The sequence below is a fragment of the Branchiostoma belcheri genome, unplaced genomic scaffold (assembly GCF_001625305.1).
Source record: "Branchiostoma belcheri isolate BF01 breed outbred unplaced genomic scaffold, Haploidv18h27 scaffold42, whole genome shotgun sequence".
Taxonomy (NCBI): domain Eukaryota; kingdom Metazoa; phylum Chordata; class Leptocardii; order Amphioxiformes; family Branchiostomatidae; genus Branchiostoma; species Branchiostoma belcheri.
The window spans coordinates 1,559,462-1,584,897 of NW_017804043.1; the positions used below are offsets into that span (position 1 = coordinate 1,559,462).

Genomic DNA, 25,436 nt, shown 5'->3' on the forward strand with positions numbered 1-25,436 from the left:
AGCGTACTTATTCTGCCCCCCAATCTCTGCTTGGAGATTATAAAATATTTACCATAGTGCAATATGTGAGTCGTCGGGAAGGTAGAGAAATACAGCAACATTATGTTGCATTTTCCTGTAAAAAGAGAAGAATAACAAAAGATATAGTTTACATATTGATATACATTATAAATGTGACAAGCAGTCTATACTCTTTAGCCCATAAACAGATTCAATTCATTTTATGTTACAATTCTCAGAGGAAAGATCAACTAGCATACACTCCGATAGAACGTTTCTCAGAAAGAGACAATAACAATAGAGTGCATTCTGTAACACTACATTCAATGAAGCCTTACGACTGAAGATCTAGTCGATGACATTGTAAAGAAAAAAAATGGACACAACCAATGTACCCTGGACACAAGACTGATAAATTAAATGTTCTACTTTAATGAAGACTTTTATGAGGTAATGGCGAAGGCTACAGCAGGGACTATAGTGCAATAGACAGTGTATTATGGAATAGAGATTATCATAATACGTTTGTGTTTTATTTTATATCTAATATCAACTTGTCAAAGACAGACAATTGACTTGATGTGGTAATCCTTTATTTCTGGAGTAATCATTTGTATTCGCTTATGGTTTGGTAGGAAAAAACTTGGAAAGACATATAGAACTTATTCTATATGTAGCATATTTCTGAATCTTTACACCGCTAGGTTATCTTAGACTGTACATTAAAAGTATGTCTTGTTTTCTAACTAGTCGTATCTGTCCCGCGGCCCAGTAGAGTATCGCCTACAGTTGCAATACATTCCTACCCGCAAAATGAGGCTACAGAACAGCACCTAGATTTGTAAACATGTTAACTATTCAGAGATATCTTTGGAATAAAACACGATCCTAGAGAGACCAGTTTCTCTTTGATATCGAACAGTACTTATGATACTTGTATTCATTATCTCTATATTACTTGTGTTTTAGGTTTCTGTCTGTTTTTAACTGGACAGGGGGCGTGGAAAAGGCATCTGCCTGCCCCCCTTGTCCCGTCTTTGTGACTAAGCTCAAATAAATGAATAAATTAATATACACAGAAAACAAATGCTGACTGGATTCCTGTTGGTGCGTATGAAGAGACTCTTGACCACCACTTGACCAGTAACGGCTGATCTTCCTCTCAAGAAGGTGCTTCAAACACTTATACAAACATTATCGTATTCACGTGACATATGAGAACAACAGGGGCGAATAAAGCCAAATGAATGCACATTTTGGTAAGGTTTTGCTGTGTACTTTAATAACTTAGAATTAGATAAGCTCTTGCAACAAAGATCCACTTAATATTACACCCCTTTAATACCCTGTCTTGGGAAAATATTGAGTCTTCAGATTGGTAATCAGTAGTAAGAACGACTAATACGTGGCTTGCTCGCCCACGCATTTTGTGCCACGTGATAAGAACATATGTAAGCACCTCTCCAACTACTCTAGTCTCGCTGGTACTCACATTCATACAGCTAGTATCCGGGTGCTGAGATTTTTAATCCAGCGAAAAACCTTGTGCGAACTTAGGTTGTGGGTTTTCATAATGATAATTTTAAGAGATGCGTAGATTGTTTCTTGCCGAGGATGATATTTGGACATTCAACGTCGGTCAACAAGATGAGAAGACGACAAAGGAAGGTTATATTCGACGCTCTATAGTCAATATTTTTTCTTGATTCACTGAAAAAGAAGCTACGACAATCAGGACAACATCATCATGGCTATACTAGTGCGAAAACGGACGGTTGTGGTGGTTATTCTGACCTCCATGGTCTGGGTGTTCATGGATATCTTCATCTTCTTGAAAAACAGCGATTTCGTCAAGATGTCCGATTCGGAGAGACTGAAGGAGAAGGTGAGGCCCTTTTTGGCAATTTAAAAACACTGATTGGCTTTATTACTGACTTGGATGATCTTTCAGATGATATTCTGGTACATTTATTTTTAAGAGGTTCTACTTTTCTGTCAACAATGTGCAGTACTCAAATGCTACTACATGTACAGACATTTTTGTTATAATCAAATCGATCCTGTCAGTATTTATATATTTGTTTCACTTGTTCATTTTCGATTAATTATTGTAATCAACTTCTATATGAAAACTCGTGCTTTGCTTGCTTGTATTACGTATTGTCTGGTGGCGTCATGAATATAAGTGTAACTTGAGTGTGTCGCCACCACGTCTTGTCACTATATGTTTCAATACAAAAAGGTGAGGGAATATGCGGTGGGTAAAGTCACCGTCCTGCCGCCGGAAGGGAAGGAAGGCATCAGAGACGTGTACCACACAGAAGCGGCTCTGTACACAGAGCATCGGCAAATACAGGTTTTGTTTCTCCTTCGGTTTTTCTCTTTCCCTGACTCCTTAATATATTTAAGTTCATTTGAGTTGACTTTATGTACTTTTGAGTTGACTTTGTGCACTTTTGACTTTAATGTACCAATTATGTTATGTACAACGTTGTATTAAGTTCTTTATTTGATGTCTCTAGTTTGACATTTGATTTGGACTTGAATTTATGTTTCTATGATTTTTGTACTCATATGTTTATGTTCTGGTGTCTTATAAGCCCATATGGGCTGGGCGACAAAGAAAGGTCGCAAGGCATGAAAATAAAAAATTCATTCATTCATTCATTCATTCATTCATTCATTCGTTCATTCATTCAGACGCTGAAAGAACAGATCTTCCCGCCCAATCTCAAACTGGAATCGAGCAGGAATGTTCACGAAGGTTTTCTGGTCACAGCGTCCAACACTGGGGGTGAGAACAGATTGTTCAATTCGGAAAGTTACAGTTTCGACGATTCCTACGACAATGAACCGATTCAGATAGAATTGAAAGACAAGTCTGAAGATGTAACTGACCTTGAAAGGCCAGTTGTTGACTTACAAGGACAGTTCAAGGTGGACACGGAAAGTGACATCATCACCCATGATGCTCCAGCCAAAATGGCGGACCAAGAACAGAACGAAGAGGAGACAAGTTTTCTTGATCAATTTGATGAACGCATAAAGGAGTACGCCAGCGTTACTGTATCAGAGCTTTTCTACAACACACCTTCCCCATGGGTAGCGTCAACGCGCAAAACCGCTTACGATGGCGTTTTTATCCCAGAAATCATCACGAATCATAACATAGAAAACTCTCACCAAGAAAACATTACACAGGAAAATGAAGGAAAGACGTTATCAAACATCACTGCGTCTCTAGCCCCCACGACTAAAAATTCAAGATTTGGCAACTTTCTCGCTCGCTTGCCTTTCGTAGTGAACAAGGAAGCCCCTGGACCGTATCACGACCAGTACGACCCCACAGAGTTGAAAGAGAACATCCCAAAACACACCGTACAGTCACTGAACCTTCTAACGATGCCGAAAAGTCCCCGAAGCCCAGGGGAAGACGGGAGACCTGTGAGAACTAAGAAGGAAGATGACGCGATGGTGAAGAGTATGTTTGCCGAGGCGTCGTTCAACGTGTTCGTCAGCAATCTTATCTCTGTGGAGAGGACCATTCCTGATCTCAGACCGACTAAGTAAGGTTTTTTTTTTATTCATCACTTCTGAACGATTGTAAAGCCCCTGTCACACATTCAGAACCTTAGCTTCACCACCAACCAAACTTGAGTTCGCAGCCACTTAGTCCGCTCATTTATATTTATCACTGTGTTTCTAAATAAAAAACAAACAATGGCGATAGATTGTTAGCGGTCTTACCAGATTTAGGTCACGCCTATCTTTCGATGCTAATCAGATTATGAAATTTGAGTCAAATTACATTATGTAGCAAGTGGCAGGACTGAGTTGGAGTGGCTGGTCACCATATATACGGATATGTTTGTGTAGGAATAACCGGAGCAGTAGTTTGTTGAGCTAGACCATCCCAATATGAAGGTACACGTTAATGTTCCAACTATTAATGACTGTTAAGTCGACTATTCTAACTATTATCAGCCACCAGCAGCTGAAGACACTGGCGAGAGAGTGCCGAGGCTGTGCGCAGAGAGTGGGAAGATCGGGAGGACAAACGTTCGCGCTGCCACCGCTGCCAATGAACTTAAACTTTGGACATTATTTTGTATGTTGAGAACTGAGCCACCCTGTTTGTTTTTTCAGCTAAGTCATAGTCTTTCGAAACTGACTGATAGTAGTATTATCGACTGTACCATTTTCAGATGTCGCACGAATCAAGTCGCGGACGATCTGCCGCAGACGTCCATTATCATCACGTTCTGTGAGGAGTCGTGGTCCACCCTCCTCCGTACCCTGCACAGTATCGTCAACCGCTCCCCGCCACGTCTGGTCAGGGAGATCATACTGGTGGACGACTTCAGTAAAAGAGGTACGTACAGTCTAATGCTGAGGTCACATTTCCAAAGCTAACTTTCGTATAGTTACGATTCCATCTTAATTTCATTTTGCACATTCGCTAGATTATCTACAATAAGAAGAACAATCCAAGACAAGCCATATTGTGGATAACATTAGATTGGTGTTGTTACTGTCATGAAAGTTCATCTGTGTTGGTAGTTACATGTTTAGAATTAAAACTTTTGATCCAACACAAAACGTTCTCTCACCAAGAGCTTTCCACCAGTCACTCTGGTCTTCCTCAGTAGACTGATCCAGTGAGTCCATCTGTGTTGGTAGTTACATGTTTAGAATTAAAACTTTTGATCCAACACAAAAAGTTATCTCACCCAGAGCTTTCGACCAGTCACTCTGATCTTCCTCAGTAGACTGATCCAGTGAGGCTTGTCACGTGGCTTCTTTGGTGTTGTTATTAGTTGACATTTTACACATCTATTGCCACACATGCGCAGAACACTTGAAGGGGAAGCTGGACGAATACATCAAGAGGTTCCCACAGGTCAGGATCATGCGCACTAGGAAGAGAGAGGGTCTTATAAGAGCCCGGATGTTGGGAGCAGGTGAGATTCAAATCTTCTTCTTCTTCTCTTCTTCCTCTGAGTGACCGCTATCGTCATGTCGATCATTCTGTCACTAGGGGAGAGGTCACCAGTCAAGAGTTCAAAACAATTTAGAGGCCCTTGCCACAAATATTTCAGTAATCACACAAATTCTGTGTGATTTGTATGTTTTATTTATTATCATTATTACTAAAAGTAATTATTATTGTTGTTATTTTATTTTATGCTGCTGGACTCCAGGAAGAATAGTATGGAGTTTACCATACTAATGGAGATCTCAATAAATAAATAAACAAACAAACAAACAAACAAACAAGCAAACAAACTGTATCCTGTACGTTTTTATGAAATTTCCGTATCGTTAACGATTCCTCGTTTTAAGCCGCTGCTAGTGGAAAGGTCCTGACGTTTCTGGACTCCCATATCGAGTGTAACGTGGGCTGGCTGGAGCCGCTCCTGGACAGGATCAGACAGAACAGAACCAACGTCGTCTGTCCCGTCATCGACGCCATAGACGACAGGACATTCGCGTAAGTTGCCGTTCACCAAAACTTTTATAGAAATTTTATTGCAAATACATGCCCGAGGGCTAATTGCAGGTAAAAACAACATGTATAAAAAGAAAACCAAAGAAAAAGGATCAGACAGAACAGAACCAACGTCGTCTGTCCCGTCATCGACGCCATAGACGACAGGACATTCGCGTAAGTTGTGTTTTACCAGCACTTTCATAAGCATTGAGACGGTTACTAGCTCGACTACGTGTAATCATACCCGCCAGACCACACTATACTACTTAAGTGATGTTATCTGCCAACGTTTAACGTCGTCTGCCCCGTCATAGACACCATAGACGACAGGACGTTTGCGTGAGTTGGCGTTTACCAGTACCTTTATGGAAATTTTATTGCAAATACATGCCCGAGGGCTAATTGCAGGTAAAAACAACTTGTATGAAAAAGAAAATACAATGCTATGAGAGACTATGTCTAACATTATACTACATTCAACAACATACAACATACATGGTACTAGTTTTGCTGGGTTTGACTTCTTCTTTTGAGGCAAAGGAAGACGAATTTACCCACTGCTTCTTTAACATGCGGGTTCCAGGGTTTTTTGATTTTAGTAGTAAAATTGTTTACTCTTGGTAAGGGATAGTGGGAAAGTAAGGGAGCAATTTGGACACGGAAGCGTTGTGGTCACTAGTTCGACTACCTGTAATCATACTCCCCAAACCACGATTTAGTAATTTTACAGACGTCTTTATCGCAGAGCAATACTTCAGACGATTGCATTGTATCTAGACTACTTGGGAACATATGCATTCGCCAAGTAAAGAAGTTTATTATGAAAAGTGCTACTATGCATGTATCATACACACCACTTTGTCCTTTATACGATCAATGTCTTTTTAAATTTAATTTCAAAGACCTTGTTAGATACTAAGTATGTAGTAGAAAAACTTGGCTTACCATGTATGTCAACAATAAATATAAGAAAGAAGACTCCATCCTTTAGGTACCTAGAAGCTCAGACTCTGCGTGGAGGCATGGACTGGAAGGAGTTGAAATTCGAGTGGAGATCTATCCCCTCGTTCCAATCCCTGGGGAGGAAGGACCCAAGTTGGCCGATCATGTAAGTACTGGGCTTGAAATATCTTTTTTAAAAATATTTACCACATTTTGTTAAAGGATCTTGAAGAAGAGTTTTTTCTGCATACCTGCAGTGGTGCAGGTAACTACTTGTCTACTTTGCACCAGACACATTTTGCTTTCTCCACTCAGTCTTTGAGAAGTATGGGTCATACTGAAAACTGTTAAAAAAACTATTACCATTATTAACATATGCATTATTTTTTATATACTTCATAGGTGGTAACAGCCAATTCAGAAAATAAAAATCCACATTCACCTATATGTATACATACATAAACACAATACAAACACACAAATGCCGATTAGGTGAAGGTAGGCATCAGAAATACACAGCTCCAATTTTACCTGCACTAAGGTGCATATGCTCCCAGTATTTCGAGCTCTTTAGTATCATATAGCATAATCTGACCTGTCAAGTTGAATTTCTTTTTATTTTGTTGATTTTCAGATCTCCTACCATGGCCGGCGGATTGTTCTCTATAGAGAGGGACTACTTTTACGAGCTTGGGGCGTACGACCCGGAACTATTTATCTGGGGAGGCGAGAACATAGAAATCTCTTTCAAGGTGACATACTAACTTCTCTACATCTGTCAGGTTTACATATAACTTGTCGTAACCTATCCACAATTGTGTATGGCAGTATTTCATGTCATATATATTTGTATTCAGTTTGGTTCTATAACCTCAAAATCTACATAATAAGATGTAATTGTCTGAACCCATTGCTATGTCTAAAACTATGTCTGAAGGGTTTGACTTCTCTTTTGTAAACCATGGAAGACGTATTGTCCCACCTTGTCTAATGATATACTGATATTTGCTTGAAGTAAACAATGAAGTAAACGTAGAAGATACATGTACATTATGGACATAAATGTGTAAAAATGTATCCTTTTATTTGATTTGATATTATATTTTCTTGCATTCCTTTGACTTCATAATACTACCTATAGAAAGTGTGTCCAGATCGTTTTGTATCCTTTTATTTGATTTGATTTCTTGCATTCCTTTGACGTCATCAGCACTACCTATAGAAGTGTGTCTATATTGTTTTGCCAATGTCAACTATTTATTAATATTGTTTAGTAATAAATGTTAAAAATGCAAAATTCTTTGCTTGCAGATCTGGATGTGTGGCGGCCGGCTCGAGATTTTGCCGTGTTCTCGCGTGGGTCACGTGTTCCGAAAGAGCCAACCGTACATCTTTCCTGGCGGTGCTTTTGAGGTATTCAGGTATGCCCAAACGAGATCACGTCTTTTTTTCTGAAATAAATTCTTGTTGATATACTAGTACATTTACCTCATTTTGTATCTGGCATACAGTTAGTGTTTGCTATACACATTGCCTAAAATTAATTTGCTTTCATTCTTTCGTTCAACATTCAAAATTCGAAAAGAAATATGCACACTTGCCGACATCAAACATGTTATGACATCCAAGCACTACGATGTAAATGAAAAACTATGTACATTTGTGTCATACTTGTCTCAAAAAGAGAGAAGAGATAATGTACATATAGATGTAGCACAGCAATGTAACACTTGTTCCTTCTACGTATCCTTATACCTCAGTTATTTTTAAATAAATTCACGCCCTACATGGGCCAAATGCACAAAGTTAAAACTTTGTGCATTTGGCCCATGTAGGGCGTGAATTTATATGCAATAAAGTTCATTGTCATTTTTCATTGTCATTAAAATGAAGTCGTTAACATTTCCACAATGTACTGTACATGAAAAAGTCACAACACCCGAAGAGTCGCCGAGGTCTGGCTGGAAGACAGGTACAAGAAGGTTTTCTACGCTCTGATGCCGGAGGCCTTACACATCGACTACGGGAACATCACTGAACAGGTACTGTGCAGAAGCGACACATTGCGACTTACACAATAACTGCAAAACCTGAAACAAAAATATCACTTCTACATTGTAAAATGTTAGGCACCGTACTGTTCTCTGAATTTACTTGTAACGTCATCATATTTGTTGTTAATATGTGTATACATATCATAGAGACGTCTGTCACCATGGTAACTGGTGTTTGGTTACATCATGTTTCAATTTTGTAGCAGGAGGGATTTAGACCATATATGTGAAAGTGTTTGAGTAAGAATTAACAGAGCAGACCATATACTAAGGTAAACATTATGCATTTGTTTTTAAGATGTTACCTTTCTAGTTATTTTTTATTATCTTTGTTGATAGGGCTCTGTAATTTCAGCAATATCTATACTGAAATTTCGAAACTACATTTCAGCTGGAGTTCCGAAGTAAGTGTCGTCCCTTTAAGTGGTACTTGGAGAACATCTATCCTGACCTTGGAGTGCCGCAAATTAACCTACAGGCAGTCGGAGAGGTAAAGAAATACTTCGCACTGTTTTTATAGAAAGAAAAACATGGACAGGTAGCTGCAAGCAATGTAATCTTGTCGTGAATTTGTATGTTCTGTTCGTACCTACATTGTATTTTTATGTAAATGTAAGGTCAGTACAATACGGCGGTCCATAATTTTTATGTACTGCTGCCATTTTGATCATTGTTTGAATAAAGAATAAAGAATAAAGAATATAGGGCTTGCATCTACTTACAGGAAGAACACTTGTAGAATGCTATGTACCAGGATCTCAGTAAGTTGTTGACAGTTTCTTTCCCTGTTCCCTTCTCTAAGATCCGGAACCTGGGTCAGCAGGACGTGTGTGTGGACACGTTAGGCGGCGCACATCTGGGCCTGTGGCCCTGTCACGGGCAGGGGGAGCATCAGGTAGGAGAAAATCATACGCTTCTTCTGCAAACAGTTAAATAAGATTAAGAAGGCAGAAGAACACAGAAATTTACCCTGAAGACATTTCAACTGGAACGTGGTGAGATGATTAGATAAACTTTTGAGGGGCAGATTCCCGTGTGTGTGGACACGTTAGGCGGCGCACATCTGGGCCTGTGGCCCTGTCATGGACAGGGGGAGCATCAGGTAGGAGAAAATCATACGCTTCTTCTGCAAACAGTTAAATAAGATTAAGAAGGCAGAAGGGCACAGAAATGTACTTTGAAGACATTTCAAACGGTACGTGGTGAGATGATTTTATAGCAGAGCAGGTATTAACTTAAAAGCGGTTGCTCTAAAATGAAAATTATACGTATACCTTCGATATTATCAAAAAACCCTTTCATCTGACAATTAATAATTTTATTAACTGAACCACCATATTACATTAATATGCTTACCTTCACAGAAGGAAAATATATTGTTTTTGCTACTTTACTTTTTCTTCTCGAAACAAAAAGGCCATTGACATGGACCAGACAGCAGTCACCACGGTAACTGGTGCTATAGCTGACACCCTGTGGTGTTATGTAGCAAATTGCAGAACAGTTTGGGGGCTGGTCACCATATATTTGGGAGGACAACTTGTAAAGGCGTTGATACACCTGTTTTGTCCTCCCTTCCACTTGTTTTTGCATGTGGTAAATTCAAATAAAGAAATAAAGAAATATATATGAAAGTGTTTGAATAAAAATAAACAGGCCAATAGTTTTGCCTTGCAAATGTTACCTCGGTGTAGTGCTAATGTATATTTCTAACGTGCATTTTTGTTTTTCCCTCAGAGTTTTAGCTTGGACAAAAGCGGGGTGCTGAAGTCCGGTTCGCTGTGTGTTATACTGGAGGAGGGGAGGGACGGGGAGGTTCTGTCTGTCGGGCTCTGCAAAAAGGAGAACGCCATCAAGTTCCAGCATCAGGAGGTACCGCATTTGTTTTATGATATCGATACACTTGGCTTGGTTATAGGATAGGACTTCGTATTATCATGTACACGTATTCGAGCGCACCTACAGATAGCTCGACACGTACACATGCACGCACGCACACACAATCACACACACACACACACACACACACACACACACACACACACACACACACACACACACACACACACACACACACACACACACACACACACACACACACACACACACACACACACACACACACACTCACTCACACACACTCACACATCCAGTCACACACACAATCACAGGCATGTTCACAAACACACATGTACAAAACGCCTTTGTAACTATGTGTGCGTATCTCTCTACACCTTTTTCTCTTTCCCTCTCTCTATAAAAGAACAAAATATGACAAAATATGATACAGCATGCTTTCTTTGTATGAGAACTATTTCAAAACCTGTGGACATATTTTCTTCCTTTTTTTTCAGAACAAGGAGCTGAGAGAACTAGGAGACGGGTCCTTAACCGGACGCTGTCTGGATATCACATTTGGTGCTGGCGTACAAAAGTTCCTCAAACTGAACCCTTGCAACGGTGGCAAGTTCCAACAGTGGAAATTCGGCCTGTACCTGTGAGGACCTCTAGCTGTAGCTAATCGTTTGCTGACTAGAACATTGGTTTAGATGGGCATTGATAGAATTGATAAAAATGACATTCGGATGCAAAGTGAATTTTTTATTCATTTATTTCTCTAAACAGTATCGAAGTCGAAGTTTCCTATAAGAGGCTTATACTTCATTCAAATGAATCACTTCTGTACCTTTACCTGTACCTGTACATGTAACGTTAACTGTAACTGCACAGTGGTAGGAGGAACATGTATCTGTCCCTGTACCTGTATATGTAACTGCACAGTGGCAGGAGGGACACTTACTTGTGCCTGTACGTTCTAGCTATACGTGCTAGCAGGAGGGACATGTATCTACGTACCTGTACGTGCTAGCTATACGTGCTAGCAGGAGGGACATGTATCTACGTACCTGTACGTGCTAGCTATACGTGCTAGCAGGAGGGACATGTACCTGTATCTGTACCTGTACCTGTACATGTACATGTAACTGCACAGTGGTAGGAGGGACATGCATGAACCTGTATATGTAACTGCACAGCGGCAGGGGGGACATTCACTTGTGCCTGTACGTGCTAGCTATACGTGCTAGCAGGAGGGACATGTATCTGTACCTGTAACTGCACAGTGACAGAAGGGACATTTACCTGTACATGTACATGTAACTACACAGTGGTAGGAGGGACATTTATTTGTACCTGTAAATGTACCTGTAACTGCTCAGTGGTAGGAGGGACATTTACTAGCTTGTGCCTGTACTGCTAGTTATACCTGCTAGCAGGAGGGGCATGTATCTGTACCTGTCCCTGTCCCTGTGCCTGTATCTGTCCCTGTACCCGTATTTGTAACTGCACAGCGGCAGGAGGAACATGTACCTGTACCTGTCGGAGGGCGGGTCAGTTCCGGCACATACCGTCTGCGGTTGGGCTGAGTGCGTCTCCCCCACCGCGGCAGAGACATGCCCTCGTGCGAGGCGGCTGGAAAGAGTAGAAATCGGCCAAATAGAGAGATAACATGCCAGGGGAGTTGGTCTGCTGGAGAGAACAATCAAGCGGCAAACTGTACTCTCCAACAGACCAACTCCCCTGGTATGTTATCTCTCTATTTGGCCGATTTCTACTCTTTCCAGACGCCTCCCAAAGCCTGGTAGAGGCTTGGTAAAATACTACCGTCCATTACTACTTAGTCAGTCATGGTGCTACGGCGCGGTTAGTACCAAAACCCTTGTAGCTTCCCCTGATGTATCGGACGTATTTGTTAATGCTTAGGTCACATTTCCAAGGGCTGTTTGTGTGGACGAAAAATTAACAGTTCATGTCAAGACTACCCAGATATATTACCCATGATTATTATTATTATAAACTTTTCTGTGTTTTGTTGTCTTTTATGCCGTACTTTTCGTTCCCAAAAGCTCGGGAATTGTGACCTCAGTATTAGGCAGAACAATTTGAATGAAGAAAACCTCTGGTTTTGGATGCTGAACCAACGGTTTTGGCGTCCTCACCCCCAAAAATAGTCAATAGGAACACCATTGTCTGTCATAACCTGTCCAGAAACGGTACGATGTGTAATTTGTAAAAGTATACCATAAGAAACAAATAAAAGTTCTCTTGTATTTCTGTAGAAACCCAAATCATCCATGTGCCCCGGTTTAGTGTGACGACTCGGTCTGTGGACAGTGTATCGCGAAGAAGATTCCGTTTCTTTAACTCTTGGCTACCCATGAATAAATGAAACAACAAACCTCAGAAACTGTGACGACCTAAAAACCTCGGAACTAACCACCGTGCGTGTTGATGGAAAACACCTAAAGCAAACTTTCTTGTTGAATCTTGAGCTGAAGCACTAGTCAGTATACTAATTAAATAATATTCATTTCTGGAATATAAAGACTATAACTCTAAACAGTCGGAGGTCAGTTACAGACTTGACTTAAAATCATCTTTATAAAGTTTTGACAAACATACAAGACGGATAGTTAAGTTAAAAAAACAACTCGGCCAATCCCTTAATATGGGTTAAGGAACTCACGGACGCAAGGTAAGTATGTGTGCGTCGGAATATCTGGACGCCGAAACATTAATATATATTGCACTGATTGACTATTGCACTTCTTCGTGTAGCAAGCTACGTACAGCATGAGAACAGTTCCATAGCTTTATGCTTAGGTCACATTTCCAAACCGGGGCCCGGCCGTGCTGTTTGTATGAACGAAAAATTAACCATTCATATCAAGAATATACAGATATAGTGCCCATAAGTATTATTAAAAACTTTTCAGTGTTTTGTTGTCTTTTATATCGTAGTTTTCGTTCCCAAAAGCTGCCCGGCCGGGCCCCGTGTGGGAACTGTGACCTCAGCATTAGAGAAACCAAAATACCGTAAAAATGACGACCCAATCGCGAGTTACGGCCACATTCGTCGTTAAGTGTCGTGCGACAACCGCCGATAAGGTTCTAAGACCGTAACACGACATCTTAATTTTGTACGACATCTGCACAACTAACTAAGGAATGCCCCAGTCTGGGATCATATGAATGTGTATGTTCTGCGTCCCGTAGTTGGTTTTCATCGTGTACATGCATCGTGTTGTTTGCCAAAAGTAAATCGACCGGGTTTGAATGATAGAAATGAATACAAAACCTGTTATCTATCCCTTTAACTAAATACAGGTAACACATTACAAGACATCTTCAAACAAAAATGCTTGTCAGCTTCGCTCTTCCGATGAAAAACCAAGGCCACGATAATACTTTCTTAACCAGGGTTTGTTTTCAAGCATCCTCCAGAGCTTTTGTCTACTTTTCATGTTTAATCTAGACGGTTACTCTGTAAAGTAACTTGAGTCCTAAAGATGCACGGATGATGTCTTCGTCTTAGAGAGAAATCTTGGGCGTGGCCGTGGTATGTTTGCTGAAGCTAGGCCACAGCACGTAAATTTTATGGATGACATAGTCCGCAGACTCCAAATCTAATGCGAGCGGGCGAAAAAAACAAGACGGGCTGAAAGAAACAAGGTTCTATAATTTAAGAGTTTGACTCAATCATTGTACAAATGGTTTTGATTCAGTGGGAACATTACATATACACAGCCAGCATCACATACCACTGCATTAAAGTAAGAAACAAAACATCAATTCAGAGCCTTGTCTTGTCTCCTCTCTTCATAGTTATCTGCCATCCACATTCCGGCATGGCAAGAGACATCTTTGCCCATTTTCGGCATGTTGACCACTGTCAGAAGGCAACATAATTTCTTTTTTTTCCAAACTCACGCGAAAATTAATGCGCGCGCTGATGTCACCCATAAAAATTACTTGCTTTGGCCTTAAGATGCGTACATAGATACCTATATAAGAGACCAGGGCGGTGCGCGGCGCTTCAGTTTTTCGCAGCAGAACTCGGTGTGAGTACTACACGGCACATCATGGTTGCGCTACGCGTGGTTCTCCTGTTGTCTCTGGCGGTGGTGTGCGCGTCTGCTGCCGTCAGTAAGAAGAGGGAGAATTCGGTGGACGAGCTGAAGGAACTGGAACGCTCCCTTCAACAGGTAAAACTTAATGTCATTATCATTATCATTAGCTAGCTTTAAACAATGTTTGGAGTTAGATGTTCAAGGGTTAGGTGTGACAAGTCGATCGGTGTAATATAGCCAGCTGCCGCCGCGCCACGTGCCTGCGAAGCTGGTGTGTTATGCCGAAAGGCGGTTATATACAGATACAGATGTCCATTTGGCAAGGACGGAATCACATTTTTGTTTAGAGTTAAAAGTTAAGATCCGACACAAAGAAGTTCTCTCGCACTTTCATGCAAAAAGTATCATTCGAATTCGAAGGACATGGAGGTTCATCCTGTGCATATAGGCGGGTAGGCAGGCAGGAGGTCAATCTGTGTTGGTAGTTACACGTTTAGAGTTAAAAGTTTAGATGCAGCACAAAGAAGTTCTCACTTAGAGCTTTCGACCAGTCACTTTGGTCTTCCTCTGTAGACAGGTCGAAACTTCTAGGTGAGAGAACTTCTTTGTGTTGGATCTGAAGTTTTAAGTCTAAACGTGTAGCTACCAACACAGATGAACCTTCATGATAGAATTGCATGAAACTCTTTGCGATTACCGCCGACGCCCAAAACAGTCTCTATGGGTTTTTTACTCCATTTCCACCGCGATTGCAATGCGGCCGCAGAGCGACCAACTTGGATTTGCGCGACCCTCGGTTTAATTAGTTGAATATGATCCAAAATGATGAAGTAGCTATAGGATTTAAAAGAATAGAAAACGTTTTTGAAAAACAATCCGTATTCAGGTTCTTTTGACGCGAAACATGTTCATTCGTCTTCTGCAAATGTAAACAAGGTTTAAGTAATTTTTCAGTCATATTCCAAGTCATTTGGAGGGAGATGATGCCACAGATTACACGTATGTTCGCTACAAAAACGCGGTACAAATTCTATAGAGCAGCCTCAGCAGACGTTAAGCGCCGGTCACAACGCACCTACGATGGTTTTGAATTTATGAAGATTTACCACATTTGTGGAAGGATTGGCATAACAGGTGGGTTCTTTAACGTGCGTGGGGTATGGATCTCCCAAACACGGGACCTCCATTTAACATCCTATCCGAGGGACGTCCCTAACGGAAGCTAGGTACTCATTTACACCTGAGTGAAGTGAGGAAAGTCGTGTAAAGTGCCTTTCCCAAGGGCACAAGATCGGTGGCATCGGGTAGGATTCGAACCCGGGACCTCTTGGGTCTGAGACGAACACCACCGCTACGCCACACGACCCCTTTTTGACGGCGATTGAGACCAAAGTTTGAAAACCCCATTTCTTCTCAAACCTACGACGTACGGCGATATTGTCGCGTAAAAAAGCATCGTAGGTTCGTCGTGATGGGGCTTTACGCAGAAGAGTGCAAACGAACAACCGTCTTCAGTGTTGAAGTTTTTTTGTCGGGTCTTTCTTAGTCGTAGCACTCGTCCAAACGGCCTAGTTTCAGTCATCTGAAGAAAGCACAACGGGATTCAAACACAGTTTCCTTAAGGTTTGCTTCACAGATTTAAATCTGTTATTGTATAGAAATAACGTTTTCATGCATTGGGTAAATCTGGTAGTTGTTGAAGAGGCTGGTTCTTACACTACCTATGCTGTCAGCCCACGGTCCGTGCTCCAAAATAGGCGGCCTGTCAAATTGTGTTGTTTGGAACAGCTACCAGGGTAACCACATGGCAAACTGAAGCATTGAAAAGAGAAGATTTTGGCGTGTCCAAGGCCGGCTCTTGAGTAGTTTAACCAGGTCATGCGAGTCTAGCGGTAAAGACCGGTTAGTCTTTCCTCAAAGCAGCGCGGCGCCTCGGCAAACAAACCCGATGCACTCCGCGGGATCTTAGGCCGACTTTAGACTGACGACGGTACACGATCGCACGACAATCGTTGTGGGCGACGGCTGACTTTAGACACATGACCAGGAAGAGTGACGGACACCCGCAGCGCAGGATGGCACGCCGCGCGCCAATTCAAAATGGCGAGAGAACCCCCTTTTTTCGGCATGCTGCAGAACCCTGCCAGAAGATTGTTTTTATTCTGCTTTTAACTCGTTGTTCTGTGGATGAGACTCCTAGTTTGTGCCCAGCAAAGAAGGGGTATGAGGCACGTGTGACAAACCGGGCAATATTCCGGGTTTGAACCCGGCGTTCGGTGCTGCCGCCGGCCTGGCTATATCGGTTCGTACCGGAGAAGTAGCGATTGGTGGCAGGGGATTGTGCTAAACACGTATGACGATAGAAAAGTCTTGGTTTGACAACATTTAATGATACAGGCGATGTGCTTGGACATGAAATAACGCTTGCAGGCTTATTTGCATAAGGCCAATGACCTCCCACTTCCTTCGCCGGCGACGGTTCACTTTAGACGGTGGAAAATCCTCCTCGGACCCCCCGCTGAAGGATCGCACGATAGGGTCCGAGGTGGTAGTGACGACGATTCGAGGATTACCGTCGTACGACTATTTTGATCGTCTTTAGACGGTGGTAAAATACCGTCGCCGGCAACATCTTGACGATAAACATTCGTACGACTATTTAACCGTCGTCAGTCTAAAGTGCCCCTTAGTAAATGTGTCCAGTCATCTGAATCCCCCTGGGTCTGGGTTGGCTTCACTTCGGGATCGCTGTCGGGGCTGTGGTCAGCCGTTAGCCTCTACCAGGCTCCGGGAGGCGGCCGTTAGCTAGCCTCTACCAGGCTCCGGCTGCTAGCTGGCCTCTACCAGGCTTCGGGAGGTGGCTGTTAGCTAGCCTCTACCAAGCTTCGGGAGGTGGCTGTTAGCTAGCCTCTACCAGGCTTCGGGAGGCGACTGGAAAGATTAGAAATTGGCCAAATACTAGCCTTTACCAGGCTTCGGGAGGCGGCTGGAAAGAGTAGAAATTGGCCAGATTGAGAGATAACATGCCCGGGGAGTTGGTCGGCTGGAGAGTACGGGGTGCGGCAAACTGTACAATGTACTCTCTGGTGGACCAACTAAATTTGGAGTCAATCCATTGATCTGAAGTGACACACACACGTAGATATCTACGGATAGAAATGCCTATGGATAAAAATGATGAACGACCATACCTCCCGCAAGTCCTTTGCAGAAATCCTGAACTATCCTGATCAGAAACTGAGACATCCTTGCATTGCCTTTGTCCTTTGTACAGCTTCTTGGCAAGAAGAGTGAGAAGGCCCAGCCAGCCGCCAAGAGGACTCTGTCACCACAGGAGAAGGCGAAGAGGGGCAAGGAAAGAGCCAACTTCCTCAAGGTTATTCTACAAGTCTTTTTTTTCAAAATCAAATAAGACATTACTTGGTTCTATATATACGCGGAAAAAAACCTATGTTCACTTAATGGAAGGGGTAACAGTAAAGAGGCAGCCAGATAACCTGTGTCGCCCCCCGTCTCTGTTCAGTGTTGGACGGTTGATCTGATTATACGCAACCTCCTTCACTCATCATAATGTATTCAGAAACACCTATGGTCACTCAATGGAAGGGGTAACAGTAAAGAGGCAGCCAGATAACCTGTGTCGCCCCCCGTCTCTGTTCAGTGTTGGGCGGTTGACCTGATTATACACAACCTCCTTCACTCCTCATAATGTATTCAGAAACACCTATGGTCACTCAATGGAAGGAGTAACAGTAAAGAGGCAGGATTCTGAATGGTTGTTACCATTGTTAGACAGTCCTTATGCAGAGGTGTTCATGAGTTAGGACTGGATACCGACTGTCTCTCACGTCGACAGTGGTAGAATACTAACAGCATTAGTGACTAATTTAAAGGTGGTTAATTTCCGTCATACTTCCAAGGGAATGTTTTCTTCGACATGGACATATGGAACTACAGACTAATGCCTAGGTCACATTTCCAAACCGGGGCCCGGCTGGGCTGTTTGTATGAACGAAAAACTAACAATTCATATCAAGAATATACAGGAATAGTGCCCATAATTATCATCGAAAACTTTTCTGTGTTCCCTTATCTTTTATATCGTACTTCTCGTTCCCTAAGACAGCCCGGCCGGGTCCAAATTTGGAAAGGTGACCTCAGCATAAGTCATGACGTAATGTACATCCATATCTAGGCACGTAGCAATGTCAAGAAGGCGACTGAGGCTGTCGAGAAGAAAAGGTCCATGATGGCGGGGAAAGAAGACGCAAAGGAGAAGAAGTCAGGTGAGAGAAATGAAGATGTCAAATAAGAAGAACATTATAAAAAAAACCGCGATCATTTACTTACTTAGATGAGATGAACTGGTTTATTGAAACATCACACACTAAAAGTACAAAATAGTAGCCTTAAGGCTAAATTGCAGCGTGCTATACATGCTAGAAAACACCTCCAAAGACTATATGTATGTGGCAAATTACGTACAGAATATATATAAGTGATATAGATGTGAATAGATAAAAAATACATAACAGCCATCCAAACATTACGATCTGTTTTCTCCCAGAGAGCACCCGTCGTGAGATGGCCAGGGCCATGCACGAGATGGACGCAAAGCGGGCACAGAATCTGCGCAAACTGGCGGATAAGGCGGACAAGAAACTGGCTGGTTGGTAATTTTTTAATCTTTTTTTTTAATCTTTGATTTAATTACGCCATTTAGTCCATCGCTGTCTATAACCGGAAAATCTGTATCTGTATATCTGTACATGACTCTGTATCTGTGCATAAAATATGTATCTGTACATGATTGTATCTGATTGCAAATAAAGATATCGAGTGGTTGCCATAGTCTATAAACAAATGAAGAAGTAGAGCAACAGTTGTACAATTCTAGCTCCTTGTTGTTATTTTGTATGTTGGTAAAGACCCAACGAGCCTAACAAATATTTCATATGACGTCCATTGCGCCATCCACTCACTTACCCACCAGCATGGCCGCTGCATGGGCATTCACGTTATGATTATAATTATCCATAACCAAATGTTAGTGAAAAGGCACTGAAGGTACTTGCTTGGTAGATTTTCGCTTATATAGATCTTGGAAACAATAGCCGTTTTCCTGGCATCAAAGAATTCATAAGGTTCCGATTTTTCCAACTGTAGGCAAGAGATCCGAGGAAGGAAAAGAAGCTGAGAAGAAGCGCACATACGACTACTACATGTCGTACATGTACCCGACTCCTGGCTACGACGACTACTACTACTATTACAACGAGTCCTACGGTATAACAATAACAATTACCCTTAAATGATAGATTCACAGAGTATCTAATAATCATCCACATTTCACTGTTCTATAAGGAAAGAAATCCTGTAATCTCACCTCACCTCACCGGTCCCATAGCAGTCTGTCCTGCCGTCGGGGCAACTAAACTGTCCACAAGAGTTATCCACCCAGGACGGTTCTCAGCCAGACTTGTCAGGTGACTCAGGGGACGTCCTGTCCATTCCTTAAGGTCACTAGTCCAGGTCCTTCGAGGGCGCCCCCTCATCCTGTAATACTGTTATGTAATTTCATTATTATGTTTACCGAAGGAAAACATATGGTTTTTGCTCTGTTTCCTCGCCTTCTTCTTCTCCTCTAAAACCAATAAGGTCAATGACCTGAACCAGACGTCTGTTACCATGGTAACTAGTGTTGCGTTACAACATGTTGCAATTCTATAGCAGGAGGGATTTAGACTCCTGTCACCATGCATATGAATGTGTTTGAGTAAAAATTAACAGAGAGACCATAGGGGAGGGTAAACATTATGCAATTGCTTTGCAAATGTTACCTTTGTAGTTATGTTTAACTTCGAAGGTATTACCTTCAGAGTATCTAATATATAAAAGTTTTATTTGCAAATTGCCACAATACTAAAACAACATTGCAGCCTAATAATACAATAATTATTGTAAAAAGGCTGAATTACGTAGTTTTAGGGAACACGGAATTGTACAAAATATCATTAATATTTACAAATATAACCAAATTGAATAACAAGAATATTGGTAGTCACCCAATAATCACCCCTTGTTTCTCTCATGACTGACAGCCTACTGCGATGACGGTACCTCCATCCCGGAGTCCTGGGTGTGTGATTACATCACTGACTGTTCATGCGGGGAAGACGAGGACAACTGTGGCCCTGTGGATGACGGCGGTGAGTGTCGTCGTAATCGTACTTTATAATTAATAATTAATAATCATAATAATTATTAATCTACAACACAGATTCTAATTCTAATGGATGTCAAAAAAGCCTTTTTTTATAAAAACGGAAGACCAGCATATGTCGAAAATGTTAAAATGAGTATTGCATTGTCCCCGACGGTGTTGGTGGCGGCATTAATACAAGTTGAAAAAACTTGAGTGTGTCGTCACCACGTCTTGTATAAATAATGCCGGCTCCAACACAGGGGACAAAAATATTGTACATGTATATAAAACATGTTGCCTATGGCCTTGCAGATTTCTACTGCTATGACGGGTACACGATCCCGTATTGTCCCCTGTGTCACTAGTGGTGGCGGCAAATTTGAGTGTGTCCCCACCACGTCTTGTAATTACATGTTGGAATATATAAAAAAATACATGTTGCCTGTGCTCGTACAGATTTCTACTGCTATGACGGGTACACGATCCCGTACAGCTGGGTGTGTGACGGCATGTGGGACTGCATGAGCGGAGAGGACGAGATGTGTGGCGGTAAGTACGCTTGTTAGTTAGTTAGTAAGTTAGTTTGTTTGCTTAGGATCTCCATTAGTGTGACGTTTACACTATTCTTCCTGGAGTCCTGGGCAAATCATCAGATAGTAGTATTTCTTGGTAGTTTCCGCGTATAACAGAACGTAGATTGACGCTAGTAACGTAGACTTGCCCCAAGAAGGTAGATTTGCCCCAAGAAGGTAGACTGGTCCCAGGAACATAGACTTGCCCCAAGCACGGTTCTGGATACGCATAGGCTATCCAGAACCGTTCCCGAGCATGGTTCTGGATGATAAAGCACCATTCTGGATACAACAATGTACACTACACGCTCCTGTCTTCCACAGACGATGAGTCGTACTGGTGAAATAAAAACTAAACTTGAACTCCCAACACTACTGTAACAGTTAATTGGGACTTACCCCAAATTTTCGTTATTTTCCCCAAACTCACACAGACGATGAGTCGTATACGTACTGGTGAAATAAAGACTAAACTTTAACTGCCAACACTACAATGAATTGGGACTTACCTAGTCTCTACCAGACTAACTACGCTGGCTATATATGGGAGAATAATTGCCAGGATAGTTTGGCCGCCTTGTAGGTTTGATGGAGGGAAAAAAACTACCTCCCCGCGGCCGGACTCCCTTGGCCAATTTTACTCTCTTTTTTTGCCGAATTCTACGATCCATATTCCCGTAGAAAGGCCTGGTAGAGGCTAGGACTTACCCCAAATTTCCGTAATTTTCCCCAAACTCCCACAGACGATGATTCGTACTGGTGTGATGACGGGACGGAGATACCGGCCGACTGGGAGTGCGACGGCATCTCCGACTGCATGTACGGCGAGGACGAGTGGTACTGCAGTAAGTCACAACTTGAAGTAACATTTCTGTAATCCTTGGTTTATATTTGATTACTTACCACTCCCCTTTGCACTATAAGTGGAAAAGGACGCGGTCCATATGGGGTCAAAGTTCAAGGTCAGATAGAAAGGTCAAAGCTACCAATCTGCAACGGCTATCATGATCTATCATATCAAAATATATTCCACAGACTCCACACTTTTCAAAAACCATAATGAGAATTTGCCACCTCAGGTGTAACCAATATATGAAATTTGGCGGTCTGGGCCACTGGCAAAACGTCGAAATATCTTTGTACATTATGTGATTGTTTCTTTGTATTCAAAGACTCCATTTAAGGTGGTGGCCGTTGTACGTTTGTTGTGTATGTTCTACACCAACATACTGTGTGAGTATTTAGGAAGAGCGAATGAAGAAATGAGCGGCCCAAAAAACGAACGATCGACCGAACGAATTAATGAACGAACGAATGAATGAATGAATGAATGGATGGATGAAATAACACCTCGCCTACTAATACATAGATCATACCCCTTGCTGTTTTTCCCAGTGGACTACGGCGGCAGTGGTGACGGCCACGATCCCTACTACTACCCCTACTACATCAGGGGCCTCGAAGACAAGAAGACGGACCAGTAAATACAAATGGCGGGAACGACCTACCACAAAACGGACAGGCACGACGGAATCTGCGTGTGCAAACTAGAAACTTTCTTTCTCGTGTTCAACTTTCATAAACTATTCGGAAGAAGTGTTTCATTTGAATGAAGTATAAGCCTCTTATAGAAAACTTCGACTTCGCTACTGTTTAGAGCAATAAATGAATATAAAAATAAATTTTGCGTCCGAATGTCATTTTTATCGACTCTATCAATTCTAGCTAGGTATTATCATAAACGAATACCCATCTGCCCCCAATGTTCTAGTCAGCAAACGATTTGCTGCAGCTAGAGGTCCTCACAGGTACAGGCCGAATTTCCACTGTTGGAACTTGCCGGCGTCACATCGGTTCAGTTTAAGGAACTTTTGTACAGCAGCAAAAGCATAATAATGAGACGAAGAAGAACAAAATTAAGACTTAGACTAATATTCCCAATACAATGAGAACAAGAAGTCCTCGACTAAAATACTACGTTTATTATAAAATAGCTTGGTCTGTATGAGTTTCTCTCTTCCTTGTAGCAGTTGTTCGTGGATATTGTTGTCTCCCAGATATATGTTCAAGATACAAGTCTTTCACATCGGCATTGCGTTGCGAAAATAGCGCCGTCTAGTGGACTTTGGTGGAACTACACCATCTGACCCTGACCTCCTGACCTCAATGACAAGCGACCTGCAGGTCGATTTGAGTGCTTAAAATGCTACCTCTGTCCCTTACATGTGAACAAAGGTTTGACAGGGAGATTCTTGTAGCCTGGGTGCCATCTGATTTGTAACGGCAACCACGAACCAAATAGAACGGTACTTCAAAGGCCCTTTGAAGAGTTCAAGAATTTACATTTATAATCCTGAACCCATTTTTTTCGGTGGCACCCAGGCTAAGATTCTTGTTCCGGGGGATTCATTGATGCTTCCAACAGGTGTTCCCTTCCCCCCGTCCTCCTGTGTGCTACCATAACGGACCGCCCCCGCCCCCATGTGATGAAACTGACAGGAAGTGGTACCCCCGGTCCGCTAAAAACTGACTACATCACAACAACAATTTCTCTCTCCAGCCCTCATATCCCGCGTTTAAACTTCACAAAATGGCCACCAGACGCTTCAGCTACAGCGTAGGATTGCTCTTTGCCTTGGTGACAAGTTTAATCGAGTTTGGAACTGGGTTTAACATAGACGTGGATACGCGGTCGGCGATAGTTCGCCGGGGGCCCTACGGGAGTTACTTCGGCTTCAGCGTAGATTTGCATCGGGAGGGGGACAAGACTTGGTAAGTTGGCGGAAATTCATTTTCCTTTGAATTACAATTACATAACTGTGCACGAACGCTATGGAGTGGGGTTGGGGTTGGGGTTTGTAACAATTATTGTTATAGTAGATAGTATTGTCCATGCCCGAAGGCTAAGTACAGAAGAAACATTTGGTATATAAGAACAGGCAATTAATACACAGAGAACTACTGATAACTCCTAAAAATCACTAGCTAGACTTCTTTTTTTAAGAAGACAGAGGAAGACAAAAAGATCCCATATAATATATACAGATACCGAATAGATAATTGGGAAATTATACTATTAGCAACTACAATATATTTGGTCAAATTTTCTGTTCTCGGATGCGACCTTTCATATTTGATCCCAGTGTATTCAGCGAATTTAAGTTCCATTTTGTTTTCATATATCAAACAGCTGTATGAAAAACGTTATGCCATGACCTGTGTAAGTTTTGTAAAAATAGACTGACAACTGTTCAAGCATACGTACGGTCCATCTGTTGTGTGAGTCAGAGAGTAAAGCACGCTAAAACAACGACCTGTGAACCGTACGTGGGGAGGGGGTGTGTGTGGGTGGGCAACTGGAGTAACTATCCTCTATTTAAACGCCGTGAGACCTTCTAACGTGCACTATAACACTGACACATTTACTAGCCTCTACCAGGCACCGCGGATCGCTGAAAAATAGTAGAAATTGGCCGAAATTTAGGGATAGTATACCAGAGAAGATCCAATTCGCGGCCCACAGATCCCTATCCCTTTATTTCGGCCAATTTCTACTATTTTTCCAGCGATCCGCGGTGCCTGGTAGAGGCTACACATTTACGGTTAATCATAGTCCTCGGGGCATCATGTTCATTCATAACCCTGTCATAATTCAAAGCAATTTTGAAAGCTCTCTCGGCCAGAGGATAACAACTGAAATCCGTACTTAGATATTTTGTGTCGTTGACGAGTTAGTCATGATTCAAAGTTAACCCTAACCTTCTAACTTCGACACCGGTACATTTACTGTTGATGATAGTACTCCGGGCATTATGGTTATTCATAACCCTGTCATAATCATAATTTAAAGCAATTTCAGCAGAAATTCATGGTAGAGGCCCAACTCGAATTTCCTGGCATCGGATGATGTGTAGGCATGACCCAGTTAGTGTGTGACCTTACAGTGCACTGCAGTTGCCTAAAGCATTAGGGGAAGGGAGATGTCAGACTTCACCCCTTTCACACAATCACGGTCTGCGACGTAATTATACATACTACTCTGTGACTTCCATTGCTGTTACACACATACACAGACAGAGACGTGCACAGACAGACAGAAAGACTGACAGACACACAGACAGATACAGATACAGATACACACACACACACACACACACACACACACACACACACACACACACACACACACACACACACACAGAGAGAGAGAGAGAGAGAGAGAGAGAGAGACGCACGCATACACATACACACACACATACACAC

The 25,436-nt window shown here is 42.1% G+C and overlaps 4 protein-coding genes across 4 annotated transcripts in view; all 4 read left to right on the forward strand.

Moving 5' to 3' along the window:
- The first annotated feature begins 1,685 nt into the window (after nt 1-1,685).
- LOC109478045 lies at nt 1,686-3,570 on the forward strand. Its single transcript, XM_019779501.1, has 4 exons — nt 1,686-1,885; nt 2,243-2,356; nt 2,701-2,780; nt 2,823-3,570. The coding sequence occupies exons 1-4, from the start codon at nt 1,748-1,750 to the stop codon at nt 3,568-3,570; spliced, it is 1,080 nt and encodes a 359-aa protein (XP_019635060.1). The 5' UTR covers nt 1,686-1,747.
- Nucleotides 3,571-4,857: 1,287 nt separating this feature from the next.
- LOC109478046 (polypeptide N-acetylgalactosaminyltransferase 2-like) lies at nt 4,858-11,308 on the forward strand. Its single transcript, XM_019779503.1, has 10 exons — nt 4,858-4,961; nt 5,344-5,491; nt 6,483-6,599; nt 7,068-7,185; nt 7,745-7,854; nt 8,364-8,475; nt 8,879-8,977; nt 9,290-9,382; nt 10,225-10,359; nt 10,842-11,308. Exons 1-10 carry the CDS (start codon nt 4,910-4,912, stop codon nt 10,986-10,988), a joined length of 1,131 nt encoding a protein of 376 aa, XP_019635062.1. The 5' UTR covers nt 4,858-4,909; the 3' UTR covers nt 10,989-11,308.
- A 6,687-nt stretch (nt 11,309-17,995) lies between these two features.
- LOC109477998 (sortilin-related receptor-like) lies at nt 17,996-22,852 on the forward strand. The gene is made up of 8 exons (XM_019779450.1): nt 17,996-18,004; nt 18,592-18,682; nt 18,964-19,065; nt 19,563-19,682; nt 20,498-20,605; nt 21,058-21,150; nt 21,917-22,018; nt 22,569-22,852. The coding sequence occupies exons 1-8, from the start codon at nt 17,996-17,998 to the stop codon at nt 22,655-22,657; spliced, it is 714 nt and encodes a 237-aa protein (XP_019635009.1). The 3' UTR covers nt 22,658-22,852.
- An 854-nt stretch (nt 22,853-23,706) lies between these two features.
- LOC109478133 (integrin alpha-8-like) overlaps nt 23,707-25,436 on the forward strand; it is a 22,448-nt gene continuing 20,718 nt past the window's right edge. The window contains exon 1 of the mRNA XM_019779622.1: nt 23,707-23,945. Within this exon, the coding sequence (XP_019635181.1) occupies nt 23,764-23,945 (182 nt within the window). The 5' untranslated portion in view covers nt 23,707-23,763. The remainder of the gene's footprint in view (nt 23,946-25,436) is intronic.

Coding starts and splice junctions, on each gene's coding strand:
- LOC109478045 (XM_019779501.1), top strand. CDS start 1,748: ATGGCTATACTAGTGCGAAAACGGACGGTTGTGGTGGTTATTCTGACC. Junction 1,886..2,242: donor CGGAGAGACTGAAGGAGAAG/GTGAGGCCCTTT, acceptor CAATACAAAAAG/GTGAGGGAATATGCGGTGGG. Junction 2,781..2,822: donor GAAGGTTTTCTGGTCACAGC/GTCCAACACTGG, acceptor CAATTCGGAAAG/TTACAGTTTCGACGATTCCT.
- LOC109478046 (XM_019779503.1), top strand. CDS start 4,910: ATGCGCACTAGGAAGAGAGAGGGTCTTATAAGAGCCCGGATGTTGGGA. Junction 5,492..6,482: donor ATAGACGACAGGACATTCGC/GTAAGTTGCCGT, acceptor TCCATCCTTTAG/GTACCTAGAAGCTCAGACTC. Junction 7,855..8,363: donor GGTGCTTTTGAGGTATTCAG/GTATGCCCAAAC, acceptor TACATGAAAAAG/TCACAACACCCGAAGAGTCG.
- LOC109477998 (XM_019779450.1), top strand. Junction 19,066..19,562: donor GGCGGACAAGAAACTGGCTG/GTTGGTAATTTT, acceptor TTCCAACTGTAG/GCAAGAGATCCGAGGAAGGA. Junction 22,019..22,568: donor CGAGGACGAGTGGTACTGCA/GTAAGTCACAAC, acceptor TGTTTTTCCCAG/TGGACTACGGCGGCAGTGGT.